The sequence below is a fragment of the Trematomus bernacchii genome, unplaced genomic scaffold, assembly GCF_902827165.1.
Source record: "Trematomus bernacchii unplaced genomic scaffold, fTreBer1.1, whole genome shotgun sequence".
Taxonomy (NCBI): Eukaryota; Metazoa; Chordata; class Actinopteri; order Perciformes; family Nototheniidae; genus Trematomus; species Trematomus bernacchii.
Window position 1 is genome coordinate 3,790,475 of NW_022987840.1, and position 17,532 is coordinate 3,808,006.

A 17,532-nucleotide genomic window follows, 5' to 3' on the forward strand; every position below is an offset into this window, starting at 1 on the left:
TATTGTAAGTATGTGTTATGCTAGTGCTGTTAAAAGTCAGTTATTTCACTAAACGTTGCCTTACCTTGATATCTGGGAGCATTTGCCTCACTTTGAAGGTGGTTTTGGATCCTGTCAACATTATTAAGGCAGATCAACTCGACTTAATAATAAGAAAAAATACGAGCGAAATAAAACCGACTGAAGTAAAAAACAAAATGAAAACAGCTGAGTGATATCTGAAGCTAAGGTGTTAGTTAGTGTTCTGCTCCTTCCATGTTTAGCCCAGAGAAGCGGTCAGAAGGAGAAGAAAGGGTCCGGAGTCCAGTAACGCTTAGCCTGTATCATCGGCTGCTAAAACCGAGGTGCTCAGTGTGGAGAGGCAAACTATTTTCGCTCTTTTCATTTCTATTCGCACTGACAGCATCCGTGTCCCGAGAGCACACCCTGCAGAAAACCCTCCACCAGTCACCGGACTGGTGTTAGTCACTAAAGGGCAGATGTGTTCACCGTTACTGCCGCTTTCCTACCCATTGGGCTCTGTTTGTTTATCCATTCGCCATAGTGAAACACTGAGCTGGAAGAAAAAAAGCCAAGTGCAGCGGTGGAGCTTCTTAAAGGGCCAGTACGCCAGGGAGACGAAAATAAAGTATGATCTGGAGCCAAAACTGTGGAGGCCAATTTCGGACGAGAAAAACATTCTGTAAATCATTATTAATCCCAGAAACTAACAGAAAATTAGTTATTATCTTGAAAGTATTTATTTTTAGAATGTTATAACACATCGGTTGTAAAATAACACCAATGTACAATAATGTTACAACAAAATAAGTCTATGACACCACTGTTGTACAACAACACATGTTGTGTGCAATATGTTCTGCTATTCTTTTAGTTTATGACTACTACTGGCTGCTACTCCTAGTTAGTCCACCCATTACTGTAACAGGAATCTTTACGTAACTATGTGCAATGATAATTGTACTAATGTTACATGCCAAACTTGCTACACTTAATTTATTTTATAAATACTGCTGGAACACTAGGGTCCTTCTATGTCTTGTATACCTTCTTAATATGTAAACTAACGTTTGACTAAATAAATAAAGAGAAGTGAAAAGAGCAATATTTCTCTCTTGTGAAGTAGATGTATAATTTAGGAATTCAATGTACTTTCTTGGGACCATTGCCTTTATAGAGCTCTACAGGTATTCCATTTTTACAATTAGTATTTCAACTTAGACTCCCTAAACTGTCCAAGCTTGTGTCCCTAATTTGTGCTTTGTTTTACCATTGCTTCTCATATATGTCTTTTGTTTACACGCGTGACAACAATGTCAAGTAGTTCTCATATCAATTATACTTTGTTATCTAATGTGAAAATTCAAGAGAACACATTTTTTTATTAATCACTCTTGAACTTCTAAGCTTGCAAAAAACTTGTAAAAGTATCCTGTACTGTATATTTACCTAAAGCCTCTTTTTCTCCAGTAGTACCTTGTTCTTGTAGCTGATCCGTGTAGGGACGGGATCCTTCCCTCTCTCATCCAAAACTGTGGAAAAATACACCAAATACTATTCCAGACAAATACAGGGGGCCAATTCAGAAGAAATTACTTTCCAGAGAGAACAGGAAAAATGTAATAATCCTGCGAAACAGTCTGCCCTTCTGAACAGGTGGAGAGACGGGTGTCTTTGTGAACTATAATAGAGAGATGTCTGGATTTTTTACCACATGGGAAACTGTTCAATATTACATAAGGGTCTCCTATTTCTCTAATACATAAAACAGTCCCAGACACAGGACCTTGCATCATCTGAGCTGGAGTTATTCGACAATGTATAATGTAACAAGGCTAGTTTCATACAGCATGACACAGACAACGATAAATACTCAGTAACACCTGTACGTTTTAACAATAAAATAAATGTCTGATCTCTGTTGGTTTCTATTCTGTTGTCTCTGGAGCCCCTGTATCTCTGGTGAAAACTATTTAACAGTAACCCTTGAGTTTTCTGGTATTATTGTCTAGTAAGACGAGAGTCTCACACCACTACCCACACATCTTAAACAATCTTGCTTAAATAATTGGTTTTAGACATAAATCAATGTAAAATGTGACTTCTTCAAATCGCTTGTTTTGTCTGACAAACACTCCAACATACAGACATTCAGTTTCCTATCAGATAACACAAAACAATGCAGCAAATCCTCACAATTGAGAGCCTGAAATGCTTGCCTAAATATTTAATTGATTTATTAGTCAACTATCAATTTATATTGTAGATAAATGTTGATTGGTCATATGACATATGGTTCAGTCTCTAATTCCAAGATGTTTTAGCCTAGTGCTAAGACTTTATGTATAACAAACGGTTTCATAATTTTGTTTCCTCTTTATATCATTACCACTTACAGTACCAATCATATTTTATGTTAGAATGTAATCCCATATAAAGTTAGTTTTTATAATTTACGAAGAAAAGAGCGGAGGCAAAGCATTTTTGAAATACAATGAGAATTTATTCAAACGGTGCAAAAAAAATGAATAATTAAAATAATAATAATAACCTAACATAAAATCTGATGTTCTTTCTATCCAGATTGCACTGTCACACAGCCTTAGGGCTCTCCTCTTAAAAAAACGAAAAAACATCAAAACAATAAAAAATAAAAACAGATCAAAATACCAGGACAAATGAAAGTTAAAATAATGCACAAATTTGGTAAAATGGATTGCCATTTACATGCAACAGTTCCAGTCCCATGCAACTCGAAGTATTCCATGTTAATGTCACTGATGATGGATATTCTGTTCACACAGAAAATACAGTGTTGTACAATATATAAAAATATATCCGGTCAGTTGTGTTGCAAAACTAATTCTGAGCCATTTCTCTTCTGGTTGGGAGCAAACGAGCCGGGTCAACAAGAACGCTGCAGTCATGTTTTAGCATAGCACGAATTGGTGGCTGTAGAAAAAAAGTAAACAAATGTACAAATCAAAAAAGCAACAAACAAATAAAAGCCAGACTGCTAGACAATTAGCCACGTGAGAAAGAACATCCTAAAGTGTCGCAACTAAACATTCCACAAGGAAACCTATAAAAAAATCTCACTATAAATATATATTCTCAAATGGTGTTTTGTTAGGTCTGCATTGAGGAAATTAGTTTGCAATGAAAAAGCCTCGATAAATCAAGAGGCTCTTCTGTAAGTCGCCTTCGACAGCCAAAATGTCACCAAATTCAGGCTCTAACAAGCTTATCATCCATACCTGTTTCAGTATCCAACAATATACATTCTTACCCTTTTAAAAACACTGTAAAACTTTGGGCTTACAAAAATAACTTGGAACATATTTATACAACCTCTCATTGTTTTTCTTAAATACAAAAAAGTGTTTGCAGCCTGTAGAGTCTGATGTCTTAAATGTTTCTGAGGCATCTGTTTCATTGCAAAAAATAAAAATGGTTTTGTAAGCTCATTATTACTTTGGAGGGAGGGAAAGAGAGTATGCACACTGAGACATTTTTAAAAACAGGCATCACCTGAACACTTGATGGGTCTGAATTAAAAATGCTAGTGCACGGACACATGTCAACACACATAAACACAGCAAATGCACATGTTTTTTTGGGGAATAGCATTTTTTAAGTGTTTTATTGTCATGAAAACTCTAGTGTTTCTTTTAATGCACAGCAAAAAAACTCCCTTCTTCTTTGAACAGTTTTAGCAACATAGAACAAATTGTAATATAGTGTTACATAGTGTTAAATGAACACTACTGAAAATGTTTTCTAGTATTTTGGTTATGTTTGTTTATAGTTTAGGTAGCTAGAGTAAGCTACAAAACACTAAGTAAAGAGGAAAACAAAACAAGAGTGCCCTCAGCTGGGCAAGGCAGTGAATTGCATACTAAATTGTGCTTTTCTAGACTTGATGCCAAAGAACAGATTCAATCACGAGTCACACTGCCTGAAAAGAAAGTCCTCACCATGGCTTTTATAGGGGAATAATCACAAGAATTAAAGTAGTCATTTTGACATTATTACAACTAAAACAGCCTTCAATGTGTAAGTAATAAGGAAGACAAAACATCAGCCGGTATCAACTAGTTGATATGCCTAACTGAAAAAGATAATGGCATTATCTCAAAAGCTAGAACACGTTCAAAAAATAATAATTTTTTTTTTTTTTGTGGGCAGTAGTAGTAAAGACTGCAGGCAAAAAGCAAGCAGTGGATACTCGATGTTTGTGTTGCACAACGTACAAACAGGATCGATGCCACGAGGACAAATGCTGAAAAAGGCAACTAGGAAACTGAGTTAGAAGGTGACGCTGGCACCAAAATGCTGTAGCTCAATAGTAACTGAATCCGTCAGAGAAACCCTCCTGGCCTGCGCCCCTGAATCCCCGTGAACAGAGGTGGCAGTGTCTGCAGAGATGGACAAAAGGTCAAACAGTCGGGCCACTTCAAAAACAGTAAAAAGTTTTGTATCTATGGACATCAGGAAAGTGCTTGAATTTGTGCAAAAAGACAATACGCGACTGGATTTGGCGGGACGAATGCCAGAAATTAAGAAACTGCCTTCAGTAGAACGTCAGAATTTGCAGTGCGGTGACCAAACCAATCAGCGTTAAGATGTCCTATTAGAACGGACAGCATGAATGTATGACCTTTTGTGTGATCAGGAAATAGGATGAAACGTGTTTCACATTTCTCAAACACCAGAGCACTGGCATTTCAAAAGCTGAAATGCCAGTGCTCATAACTTATTACCATAATTTGTCAATACAATGTGCATGTTATTGGGTATCAACATCCAACAATAGTACATGAGTACCTTTGCGTCATGCAAACAGAAACCAGAGACAATTGTCACAACTGCAGAAATGTTCACCGCTTCGGAGCAAGGTTATGTCACTTGCTTAAGAAGTAAGGTTCATTTGCTTGAAATCCAAAAATGTGTTTCATTTAAATATTTTAACTTTTTAACGGCAGGGCTGGGCAATATAAAGAAAATATAATTTCACAAGATTAATTTTCTGTATTATCTCCTTCTCAGGGGTTGACTGTGCTTGATATCGATATAATATCCATATACTCCCCAGCCCCATTGGCGGCATGTGACGGTTATCTTCAAAACTATTGTGCTGAATGTGACATTTTGACTTTTGTAGTGTTTTTGTAGACTTTTTGTGTGTGTATTATTGCATGCCTGTGCTGGCAACAATAAGCAAATACCTCAACGGCAACTATTGTCACAGAATGAGGAAGACCCAACGCAGAAAGAGAAACATTGTAACAAACGTATGAAATACTCTGGATCAGGCTCTGGGAACAGTATCTTACCGTACTGCTATGTTGATGTTGTCTACCTTCAACCATGCCTAGTTAATATTGTAACCAATTGCATCGAACCTTCAATCAGTTAATAATCTAATTTAAAGTTATATGTATAGTGTTTTGCCAAAAGGTTGACAGTGGGAGAGCAAGTGTATTTAATGCATGGACATTCCTGTGTTTGCATTCTGAAACATTAGCACCACAGCAGCCCACAGAGCGCGTCATCATTAGCAAATGGAGATTGACGAAAAAGCAAATCGACAAGGATTAATTCTGCTGTTTCCCGAGGTACATATGACGCAAGCATCTAGTAACAGTAGTGTAAATCGGTATAACACTGAAATCACCACAGACAGATGTGACTTCAAAATGCTCAAACATCCCTTAATTAACCAATCCAAACATTATTACATATCACAAAATGGAGAGGAGATACTCGTGCCTTTTCTGTTTGTGCTTGCACCTCTGTGTGTATAGTAGTGTGAGTCTGACTTAGTGTATGTGTGTGCATGTACTGTATCTGTGTGTTGAGTGTTATGTATGGTGCCTGCCATATACATTCTCTCCACTAGGAGGAGACAGTAGCAAGGCGTTAAACTGATAAAAGGAGGAGAGCCTGCAGCTCACACATACACACAAACAAACACACACGCACACACACACACACTCTCATACACAACGCCTGCATAAGAGCCACAGCAAAATGTAACAGAAGTGCAGTTAATGTATTCTACGGTCTAACATGTGACCCCAGCAGCCAGAATCCACCCTGTTTATTCTGAAGTCGTGCCGACTGTATGCCACTTTCTGAGGGCGTCTATTCCAACAGGAAGTGACACAGCTATAAAAAAAAAAAGGAGGGAGCTGGTTGTGCCTTTCTCTTGTCCACTCAGAGGCCGATCCGCCCCAGCCATTATTTCTTCTTTTAATTTAAACTGAAAAGGCCACTCATCAAATTCAAGCCATAGCAACGGCCCGTCAGAACCTGTGGATGGCAGCTTCGGGCTCCCTCTTCTTCAGCTCCTCCCTGTAGCAGTAGGAGCAGTAGTTGCCCGTCTCGGGGTGTCCGTAGTAGGTGCAGCTGGCTGTCCGGCAGCGGCTGGGCTGCAGGCCGGCCAGACCCCCGGCGCTGCCCAGGGAGTAGTGTCTGACGGGGGGTTGCCCACCCCGCGAGTCCAAGTTGGAGCGCATGTCCCGGAAGCCGTTGGTGTAACTCCCCCCAGCGGGCTCAGACCCGGGGTAATCCGGTGGATCAAACTCAGGGGGATACGAGGGTGCGAGGCGGGAGGGACTCAGGGAGGCGGGGCCTTGAGAGTTATTGAACTGGGGATGGGAGGGGGCCTGTGTTGCAGGACAGTGCCGGGGGAGGGTGGCGTAAGAGGGTAGGCCAGGGTAGGAGGTTGCAGGGGAGCCACCAGCTAGTTGGCGCCTGGCATCCATGTAGCCGTGCATATGAAGGTGCTGGGTGAGGGGTGCTGAGGCAGGGGGCTGATCTATGAAGGAGGGCCGGGGGATGGGCACAACACCAGAGTACATAGAGGAGGTCAAAGGAGAGGTCTTGAGAGAGTTAAAGGTAGGTGACGAGTTCTCCGACAGCTCCTCTTTGGCCTCATAAGGCCGGTACGTGAGATCTGTTCCGACAACCGTCTCCTTCTTAGGGGGCTGGACGCCATTGGTGACGCCCTTCCTCTCTGTGTCACGCCGCTGTTGTTCTTGCTCGGCCCGAAAGCGCTCCTCTGCATCTGCAAGGTACCGCTGGATCATCTCCTCCTGGAAGGGCTGCCGGTTGCTGGTCGTGAGGAGGCTGGCGAAGATGAGTTTCCTCTCGCCCTGCATGGCGGACCGCAGGATGCCCAGGCTGACCTTGACATCAGCGCTGTATTTGTAGTGTTCGCCCTCAGTACTGCTCCCTCCGCTGCTGCTCATACTGCTTCCTGTTCCGTTGAGACGCTCGCTACCTGAGGAGGGGGAGCCTTTCCCAGAATCCTCTGAGACATGGGCTGAAGGCGAGCTATCCTTGCTGCCCTTCCTCCCCCTAAACGAGCCCTTCTTCTTCTCCACAGCGTCCTGCTTGGCGCCTCCAGCTCCGGCGTTCTTTCCCGTCATCAGACCGCCCACGTTCTTTTTTAACTTGCTGCCCAGGCTTTTTCCAAAACTGCCAAGCTTATTGGCCACAGAGTCTGCCCTTTTCTTGTCTTTGTCTTTGTCCTTGTCTTTGTCTTTGTCCTTGTCCTTGTCTTTGTCCTTGTCCTTGTCTTTGTCTTTCTTGGATTTGTCCTTCCCCACTGTTCCTGTCCCAGCCCCAGCCGATCCACTGCTGGAGGAACTTGATGAGGAAGAGGAGCTGTTCTTGGCCAAGGTCCCTCCTCCATTGACCGTTGATGCTGTGGTTGTGTCACCGTTGCCGTTGGAGCTGCTGCTGACTGACTCCTTGTCTGACTCTCCTGAGTCCAGAGGCGTTCGGGCGTCCTCTCCTGCTGATGCTGTGGGAGACTCGGGCTGGGCCAGAGGGGCTTGCTGCAAGTAAACAAAGCAGAAAACACAAGCTAGTGGGAAATACTGCATCAAAATGTACATCAGGCCATCATCTGCTGACCAAATCTCAATGGTTAAAATATGTGTATAAGAAATCCCCCCCAAAAAACTCTAGCAGTGCAGGCACAAGCCCGTCAGGTATGGGGAAAAAACGATGTGAAAACAATGATTCATAGACCTGTTTTTTTTGCAAACCCATGCAAATGACTCAGTTTCCAAATGTCTTGCCATATCTACAAACATGCTAAGTAAGCTCTAAAATAAACACTGCTGCATTTGGAAAAGGCATGACCTACATGATGACGCACTGCTCTGAAACTCGAAGCAGTTACAGAACCGTCCGGCAACAATGGCCACCACACAACTATCCTCTGGTAGCATTTCCAATCAGAACAATCCTCTTAAATGATAGTTTATTACAGGCTCGCTGCAGCTTAACCATGAAACTGCTATTAACGTGTTCTTTCAAGCATGTGGCCCACAAGAGGAGCTTTGTCACGGCGTCTCATGGCATGACTTTATGACCTGAATGGCCCAGTGTACTTTGTTTTCACAAACGCTGTGTACAGCAGTCAGGGGACAGCTGGTCTGATGGAAAAGGGAAATATATTGCCTCTTGTTTATAATGAGTGTGGGAAATTAACACTAACCACAAGCGGCTACCAGCAGCTTTGGCGTCTGTTTGATAATGACATTACGAGTTGTGGTTTCCTTTTACTTTCAAAACTCAATTTGGATGGTAAAATACTGAATTAGTCTGGAATCCTCCACCAGCCTTCATGGATAGTTAAAATATAATTCACTTGTCTTTATTATCTCTGATTTATCTGGACTGCCATGGCAAAATAAGTTGAAGCAAAACAAGTTTGTCCAATTAAAGTTGTGGTAACATCTGATGGCTGAGACAGTTTTATAAGCCTCCATGCTGTGGAGGAGTTAACATGACTCAGGATGGATGTGGTGATTGTTGCCACTCAATATCTCAGTGGGATTGCTAAACTATGATTTACTAGTTGGACGTGTGCGCTCTCCAATGAAGACAAAGTTGAAATACCATTTATTTTCAACCAAAAACCTGCGTGTGTATGGCAACACATTCAAAAACAGTTTGCCCACAACAGCCCCAATCACTCACACCAGTACCGCTGAGGTCACTTTAATACCCCGTTGCACCATTACGCCATCCAGTGTTCAAAATAATAACAAAAACATTTTATTGGCTGCAACAATGGATGTGTGGCCTCTCATGTTTACCTCACAAGGAAGGGGCAGCCAGGTGACCGTCATGTACGTGTGCAACATCTGGAGCTTGGCCTCCAAAGAAAGAGCCACACTGGGAGAAAGAGGGTGAGAAAAACAAATCAGTGAGAGGAGACCGGCTTTTTTTCTTCAAGAGCTCAAGTGTTGTCACTATGGAAATGTTATTATGTTGATGTTTAGGAAGTAAACGATGCCCTTATATTATGTTCTTTCTGTCAGACAGAACACTAATATGCAGCAAGCAATAGAAACATCAACATGACTTACAAGACATCAATGCAGCTTTACAATTGAAATATCATACTGTGAATGTACGCAGAGACGCTTACTCCATTCGAAATAAATAAAACCAATCCTTCGAATACAAATGTGAAGATTGTATAGAAGTAGGTCATTCCAGTTATTCTATCAAATGCGCTGGTGTTCATATGTGTCCACCGGGGGTCACAGTGTCCTAAAAAGATTAGCAGGCCCTACGCTGTTCATGGTGAAAAACGTTTTTACCAAAAAAAAATTGAGAAAAGTGGGCAGAAGAGTGGTCGTGTTTTCCAAGACAAATGTACTAGTTCTTATTTCTTAGCAGAGTTCAAATCGAAGCCAGTGTGCTTGGTGTGTGCACATCCCCTTTTTAGCGCTCAATGAACATAATATTTAGTTATGTACCGCAGTCAACACAGTAACTGAGAACAGAGGAGAAGATAAATAAACAGTTGGCCGGTTTGAGAACACAGCAGTCAGGTGTGTCTAGAGATCAGCTACCAACTCAGGCTGTTCATAATCTGTTTGGTAAGTGATTGTTCATTAAATGTAAACCTTCAGATGTAGTTCTTTACACTATAAGAAGGGAACGATTTCAAGGTGTGGTTATTTAAAGGTCATTATGTAATGGTGTTACTAGGCTGGCCTACTTGAGATCATATCATGGCACTTTATCTCAAATTGAGTTTGACAGCCTTGTTGAAGATTGTCTTTTTGAATGTAGACCAGTAATAAAAACTCATTGATTTGCGTGCTGCTGCTTAACAACAACTGTTAAAGTGGCTCTGAATGCTATGGTACTATCCATCATACCCTGCACTAGCCAATGACCTTTTACAAACAATATAAACAGTCACTTTTATAATGTCATCTCTGTCCACCATCCGGTCTGAGTAAGACATCCACAGTCATGCGTGACGTAAATACGACGGATGGTTATTTTTACCGAGCTGCTATTTTCTGCGCTCCTTCTTCCCCGCTCCATTCATAGAAGGTATTTAGAGCTAATCTAATTGTCACTGGCACCAAGTGTCTCTAATCCGAAGTCAGGGGTCAATCCCTACACACTGACACTCTGTGCTGAAGGGACAGCTGTCACTAAAGACGTACACATTTGTGATTCTTAAGAGCACGTCTGACAAATCCCTTGGTAAATATGTAAGATGTTTTGGAGAACATACCTTGCCAGCATCACGTTGTCTGTGTCATCCTTGCCCCACTCCCAATCTTTCCCAGGATCCACAGCGAAGTGCAGAGGCAGCATTTTGTGCTCCGAGTCAGTGAGAGGGATCACAACTGCTGATAGAGAGGGGGGGGGGGGGGGGGAGTATTCTTAGCAAAAATGATAAAACGTTTCAATCCAGCACTGCCATGTCTGCAGACAGAAATACTTCTGAGAGCAATCAATTCGTTCACTTTCTGTTTGAACATTCAGTCTGGAATGTCTGACCAATGTTGCCTTTGGACGGTCCAAGGTGATATTTTTAGACTGGTAAACAATACAACGTCTGGGCAATGTCCTGAAATGTAAGGATAAAGTTCATCTGTGCACCACACTTATTCAGTGTTACTCCAAAATCTAACTCTTGTAGGGTGAGAGGAAAAGAAAATAGCATTATATTAGCATTAGCTGCATTAGCAAAAGAAAATAGACTGATAGTTATTCAAAGCATATTGTATCCAAATCAGAGTAGTACTTTAACTACAAATCTGTGACTTAGGTGGTGGAACTGGCATCTAAATACTCTTAAACCTTAACTCAGGGAGGTGGTCATTTGCTTGCGTGGTGTGTGGTGTGTGTGGATATACTCAAAAGCGTAATGGCCATTAGTCACCATTCTTAAATAAACTACTAAAGAAAAAAAGAATGACTCATCAAGCAAGCTGTAAAGTGGGCGCGAGTACCGTCAGAAAACTGTAAACACCTACACATATTTACAGATGAAAATAACTGTACTTTTATTGATGTTAAATTGTATCTCTGTAATCTCTCTGTGATTCATTTCAACTGCTTCCTACGAGGCAGTATAACAAGCGAACACATGGATGATAATCAAGATGAACGATGCTGACCTTTACTTTGATCTTTGGAGCCGTCCCTCTGCTCCATGGAGACGAGGGCAGAGAAATGCGCCTGGTCGTATGCCAGGACGAGGGGCGAGCGGTGGCACTTGGCAGCTGGCACCTCCAGCGGTAGGTAGATGCCTCCAAATGGGATGGGGGCAAAGGCTAGGGAAGAGAAACAAGGACATTAAACAGCAGAAAAGGACGACCGCAAGACTGTTTGAGCTAAAAATAAAATTAGCTTTCACCTCTATCAATAAATTAAATCACTATTTCACTAGTTGGAGGATTATTTATATCTTATTCCAACTGTGACCTCATTATGAGAGCTGCATTAATGTTATAACAAGACTGTTGTCACCTCTAGTATCAGAAAATCATTAATGTGTCTCAACAGTGCAAAGGGAATTAACAGACTATTAACTATTAAAGCCGTTACGTCAGTGCCAGTTGTTTTTTTTAGGGTAAATGTTTAGTTTTATTTGACAGAAATGGGTCGTATAGTATCTGGCATTAGTTCATATTGTTTGTTTGTTTTCCCATGCTTCAGATACCAGATGGATTGTGCTTTTCTTATTAGGATAACTCTGGCAAATAATAGGACACTGAAAAATATTCCTAGTGATTTTCTGCCAATTTTTGTGTAAATTCTGCATATGACAAACCTAATTTATTTGAAGGGGTGAGTTGTATGATGAAATTGTGAAAATGATTATGAAATCCACAACATGATGGATAAACATTGTGAGGCGTTGGGCATATTTACCCTCTCCTCCAGAGTCCCTCAGCATGGTGTCAGCCACCACCACTATGGGCCGTCTGAGGACGTGGGCCAAGACGAAGACGTGAAACTCCTCCAAACTCTCGTACACCGGTTCATCTGAGGACTCCACCCTGAGGACAACAACAACAACATGGCATTAGGTCAACAGAACCACCATTTGTTCTACTGTTGCAAACCAACAAATACTTGGATGGATTGGTTTTCCTTGACTAATACAACAAAAGTGAATTGTTGACTTTTTGTTGTGCCACATTCATAAACATATGAAAGTGAAACCACATTAAGAGTTTCAACTGTGGAGCCCGGACAGTGTATCTAACCCTTTGAACTTATACTGTTACAATAAATAGCAGATTGACTAAAAATGAGGGGCAGTCACTCAGTTCAGAGTGTGAGCGCAGTTGTTTGTTCATGAATAAAAACATGAGTGTGACTAAGTGTGCGTCAGGTTAACAGGCCCTGCATTGTCTGAGCCAGGCCTCACCCGTTGGTGCCGTTGGTGCTGTAGTGTATTCTCGGCTCACTGGAGGCCAGCTTCAACAGTTCATTCCACTCTTTCTGCCACTCCTCCTCCGTGTACACCAGACCAGACTGAGGAGAAAGGAAGGACACACACACACATTTAGAGAGGGAGTGTCAAATGTCACAAAAGCATGCACTGACGTTATGGCGTCTTACCACAAGGTTACATGCTAACAATTGAGGAAAGAAACTTAAATAGTGCATTTTCAATCCTCGCTGTATCGCTCACACAGTAGCAACAGAATCTCCATTTAAGGAAAGATGGAAACTGTTCATTAATCAATAACTTTCACAGTTTCATCCAATATTTTCATTCTGTAGCATTTTACACTCTATGGCTTTGTTACTCCTAACAGCACAGTCATGGCCATAAGACAGGAAAACATAGACATTTATTTTGTGCATTTATAATACCAGGAAGAAAATAAGTAAGTTAGGAAGTATGGAAGTTTAATTTGTGACCTTTTTTCTCTCTTTCTTTTGCAAAAAATAGAATAAAATCATCTTTATTCAACTTTCTTCAAAGAACCCACAAGTATTTTCAATATTGGGAGAAAAGAGGGGCTCAGAATGCTATTTGATATTGATCTATTTACATTTGTATAACCTCTAATTATAAGCTCTCTTGTCCTCTCCGCTGCTTTGTGTAAACAGCCTGAAGTTCAGTTGCAGTGTCACTGAATTTTTGTTAAATGACTGTCTGTCTCAGCCGAGTCATTCATGGCTCCCAGTTGCGCTGAGGAACGCAGAATGTCATGTTTTTCAAAGGATGTGGGTACATTTGAAATGAAACATGTAGAACACAGTGACTTGGGAATTCATCCACAAAAAACACACTGGACGCTGCACTAGATCAGAAACCAGAGGAGACTGTGAGGTCCACCGCAGACGGACAACTTTTGGACAAAATGTCCTCTCCATTAAAGGCAGCTCATTGTGGAATAGCCTCCCAACTGAGATACGGGATTGTCCAAATCTCAATAGTTTTAAAGGACAACTTAAAGAATGGTTGAGCAACAAACAGACGTGTAATCACCGCTAAATGCACTTTTATACAGGGGTATCTTCTCTTGCACTTTATGTAGCACTTTTATCTTGTCTTGCACTTTATATATCGTAGCTGCTATATTGTACTGCCATGTGGTAAATACTTGTATGCTGCTCATGCTCTTCCTGCATATCATGTATTTATTTTTGCTATGTATATAAATGTCATGTTCTTATATGTTGTATGTGACGGGACTACGGATGGAAATGAGCTCAAAGCTCAAATCCGGCTAATTTACACTTGTAAGCATTATTTTGTTTTAAAGTGTTCATCAATGTGCACTGTCCCGGTTCAAATAAACAATTAAATGAAATGAAACGGATGAAATAAAACTACTTTGAGATTTGGTTAGTTTCCCTGACAGAGGCGCTCGTCAAACACAATTGAATTTGTATGGGTTGTGGGGTTCAGAGGCTTAACATTCTCTTCAAAATATAAATGTCCTTATTGACCTAAGCAGAACATTCAGACGAGAGAGCGTCCCAGCACAGCCACAGTCCTCTACCGCTCGCCACAGTGCAGCTCCACTGGAGCAAGTTTTGGTTTAAGTGATTTTCTTAAAGACACCTCTGTGGTAACTGTTGAAGAACACCAAGCAGTGATTCGTCTGGCATTTCCTCTGTGGGTGTCTGCACGCTGCCTGCAACCACTTTAGAAAACATACTCTACGCTACGCTGTCAGGGGGAGGAGAGGTATTTGGTTCTGTTAGTAAAAAGGTTCTGAAAATCTTTTTTTTGCCTTTGCAGAGTGTTGAAGTAAAGTGCATCCACAACTCAAAAAGTGTCTCTCATGGGTTCTGATAAAGAGTATACAAGGTGGAGATACCAGCACTTACAGATAATAAAGTCAAACAGTAGGGTTATGATAACACAATCTTAAAACCACAGTGTGTATATGATAACTTTAGCATTTTGTCAAAAACTGATGTTAAATGCCTCATGAAAATAAGTAACAGTGAACTGATATTACCCTTCTAAGAGTGAGAGGTTGTTGACCAAGAGAAGACAATCCATTTGAAGTATAAGGAAATGGTTTTAACATTTGAATCCTGACAAACCTGTAGTGCAAACCTTTAAATGTTTGGTTGTTACAGCGGTTGGTGGCTACTTTATTAGGTACACCTGTACAATCAATGTAGTCCAATACAACTGTTCTGCAATAAAGTATTTATGAGGTATTTGAGTAGAGTTTCATTGAGGTCATATTTATTTGCAGTTTTTTAACTGGACTGGATTACGTTAGGAGTTTTCCTCTGTCGTTGATTTTAAAATGTACTAGAAAAAAAAGCCTCTCAATAAAATGTAACACAGTACAAACCCACTACTAACTATCACCTCAACAACAGACATAACCGAATTCACGCATTTCCAAAAAATAGAAACTTTGTAGAGGTAGTGTAGGGAATAAAGTGGTTGCATATCTTTCTGATTAATGTTACAGTCATGCTAAAGCACAACCTCTGATGGATATAACACGCATTTCTTCATAGGCCTGATGGTCAAAACATATCTACAGCTATAAATACTTGCATACTGCTACAGAATTACTAAAGGCATGAAGCAACTGACTTCATGCGACTAGTGCACCAAATGACCCAGTATTTTCTCTTCAATCTAGGCTGTGGTTATTATGCACAATTATTGGAAATCACTGAGATTTGAATAAAGTTTACAGCGACCTAATGCTGTCCTGCCTGTCTCCGTTATTGTTTCCATTGTTTTGGATCAGCTGGGATTACATGGAAGATAGAAAACGAACGCACCACAGTGAGCTGTTGCCATGCAAGAGACTTCAGGCATTTAAAGGCCTTTACTTGTCCATTGTGCCTGTATATCGTATTCAAGTAAAACAGCTTTCCCGACTCCACCAGCTTCTCCATGCTTTACACTAGCCCTGCCCTCGTAAAGTCATCACAGAGTTTCAAACATGACCTAGAGAAATGTTCTGCCTCTACAACAGACCTCTTTGTTCTGCTGGGTCTGCTGCCACCTCCACCTGCGCTTCAGTGCCTCTCGCTCCAACCCGTGATCCATCAGCGCATACAGGGACTTCCGCAGCATCAGGTCCCGGTCATGAAAACCCCACATACCTGCAGAAAGAAACCATAAAACAATCAACATATTGTGTATAATGGTTTGGTTGTAAATAAGAGTTTCAAGAGCTTTTTTGGAATTGTACAGATTTAACTGTTGACAACTATTCTCCATTTAAAAGAGCAGAATTAATACATCAACTGTGAAACTAAAAATAGTTAAATAGTTAAAGTGGGTGCTGGTACCGTCAGAAAACTGTAAACCCCTACACATATTTGCAGATGAAAATAATAGTACTTTTATTGATGTTAAATTGTATCTCTGTTAGTTAAAATGTGTTTTGCCTTCAAGTGGCAAAACAGAGCATTTCAAAATGGCAAAGACAACTGCGTCTTCAGATTTTTTTCAGAGCCTACGACAAGCCACACATTTAGTGACTTTTTCAGACCATCAGGGAAAAGCAAGACATATTTTGAAATAGGTTATATTGTTATTTATTCCCAAAAGTGGTCAGAGTAACCCCAGCACAGATTTTCTTTTTTTAATGCATGATGATGTCAATAATATCATCAGGCGTTATCGGACAAGTGTTTGATCTTTTTGAGCTAATGCTATTTACTTTCATACGAAAAGAGTGAGAAAAACACTGCACAGGTAGCACTGCATTTTGTTTCCCAAAGCTTTGTAAAGTACATTGAGGCTTCCTTTTCACAAGAGATTGTACCCGGTAGCAGACAGAATTACACATTGAAATGTAACACCGATGGTGACCAGCATTTTATAGCCATTACACTTTGCAATCAATATTTATTTTACATTGATAAGTTAGAGCAAATAATTACAAGCTATTTTAACTCTATAATGTAAGCCTAGAACCTTTTTTAAAGCAATTAAGCACATTAATATTACATTCCCATCCACTACTCAGGAAAACAACAATGTCTTCAGAGATGTCTGTGCATTGGTTAGGATATTATTAATTTTCTGTGCCACGGCTAAGTGAGCTACGAGGGCTAAGTGAACGTGCATTGCAACATTGTAAAGTGCTTAAACCATCAATCAAGCTCCCTCAATGAATGCTAATGAAGTGTGAAACTGCGCTGTATTAGGGTCTTATTTAAAACGGTCTGTGATACTCACCGAGCGAGGCGGCGTGTAACAGGCAATTTCCATCTCCGCTTGTTGCCAGAGGCAGCAGATTCTGACAGTTTGAAACCACTTTGGTCCACCAGTTTAGTCGCCCTGCAGGCAAACAGGAAAAACTTAGCCTTCTTGTTTGTAAAACAAATATGGCACAGTATACATTTAAATACAATTGCTGTAGTACTTCCAGATGGAAAAAATGAAGAGGTTTGGATACTGTATTGAAACCAGATTTTCATGCTGGAAAAATGATATCACATAACTCTTTCATGTCAGCATTCATTCATTAAACCTTTGCTTTTCCTGTTGAGACATGTAACAACGTCAAGTGTGAAATATTGAAATCTTAATTTATGTCAGTACATATTTGACAACACGATTATCCAATATATGCTAATATCGTTGAGTGTAGTAACTCTGTATCTACAGAAAATACATGCTATGTCATGAAACAATAAAAACAGCTGTGTCATTCAACCAGCAAGCATTGCATAAACCAGCAAGCATTGCATACAAATCATACAAATGTCATATGAGGGTAGATGTTCAGTTTA

The 17,532-nt window shown here is 40.6% G+C and overlaps 2 protein-coding genes across 2 annotated transcripts in view; both read right to left on the minus strand.

The window, feature by feature from the left end:
* mtmr11 (myotubularin related protein 11) overlaps positions 1-548 on the minus strand; it is a 34,590-nt gene extending 34,042 nt beyond the window's left edge. Inside the window, exon 1 of the mRNA XM_034112658.1 lies at positions 65-548. Coding sequence (XP_033968549.1) covers positions 65-121 — 57 coding nt within the window. The 5' untranslated portion in view covers positions 122-548. The remainder of the gene's footprint in view (positions 1-64) is intronic.
* A 1,933-nt stretch (positions 549-2,481) lies between these two features.
* otud7b (OTU deubiquitinase 7B) overlaps positions 2,482-17,532 on the minus strand; it is a 39,016-nt gene continuing 23,965 nt past the window's right edge. Inside the window, exons 5-12 of the mRNA XM_034112633.1 lie at positions 16,976-17,077; positions 15,764-15,891; positions 12,716-12,822; positions 12,214-12,341; positions 11,457-11,612; positions 10,565-10,679; positions 9,120-9,198; positions 2,482-7,847 (exon numbers count right to left, since the gene is read on the minus strand). Coding sequence (XP_033968524.1) covers positions 6,309-7,847; positions 9,120-9,198; positions 10,565-10,679; positions 11,457-11,612; positions 12,214-12,341; positions 12,716-12,822; positions 15,764-15,891; positions 16,976-17,077 — 2,354 coding nt within the window. The 3' untranslated portion in view covers positions 2,482-6,308. The remainder of the gene's footprint in view (positions 7,848-9,119; positions 9,199-10,564; positions 10,680-11,456; positions 11,613-12,213; positions 12,342-12,715; positions 12,823-15,763; positions 15,892-16,975; positions 17,078-17,532) is intronic.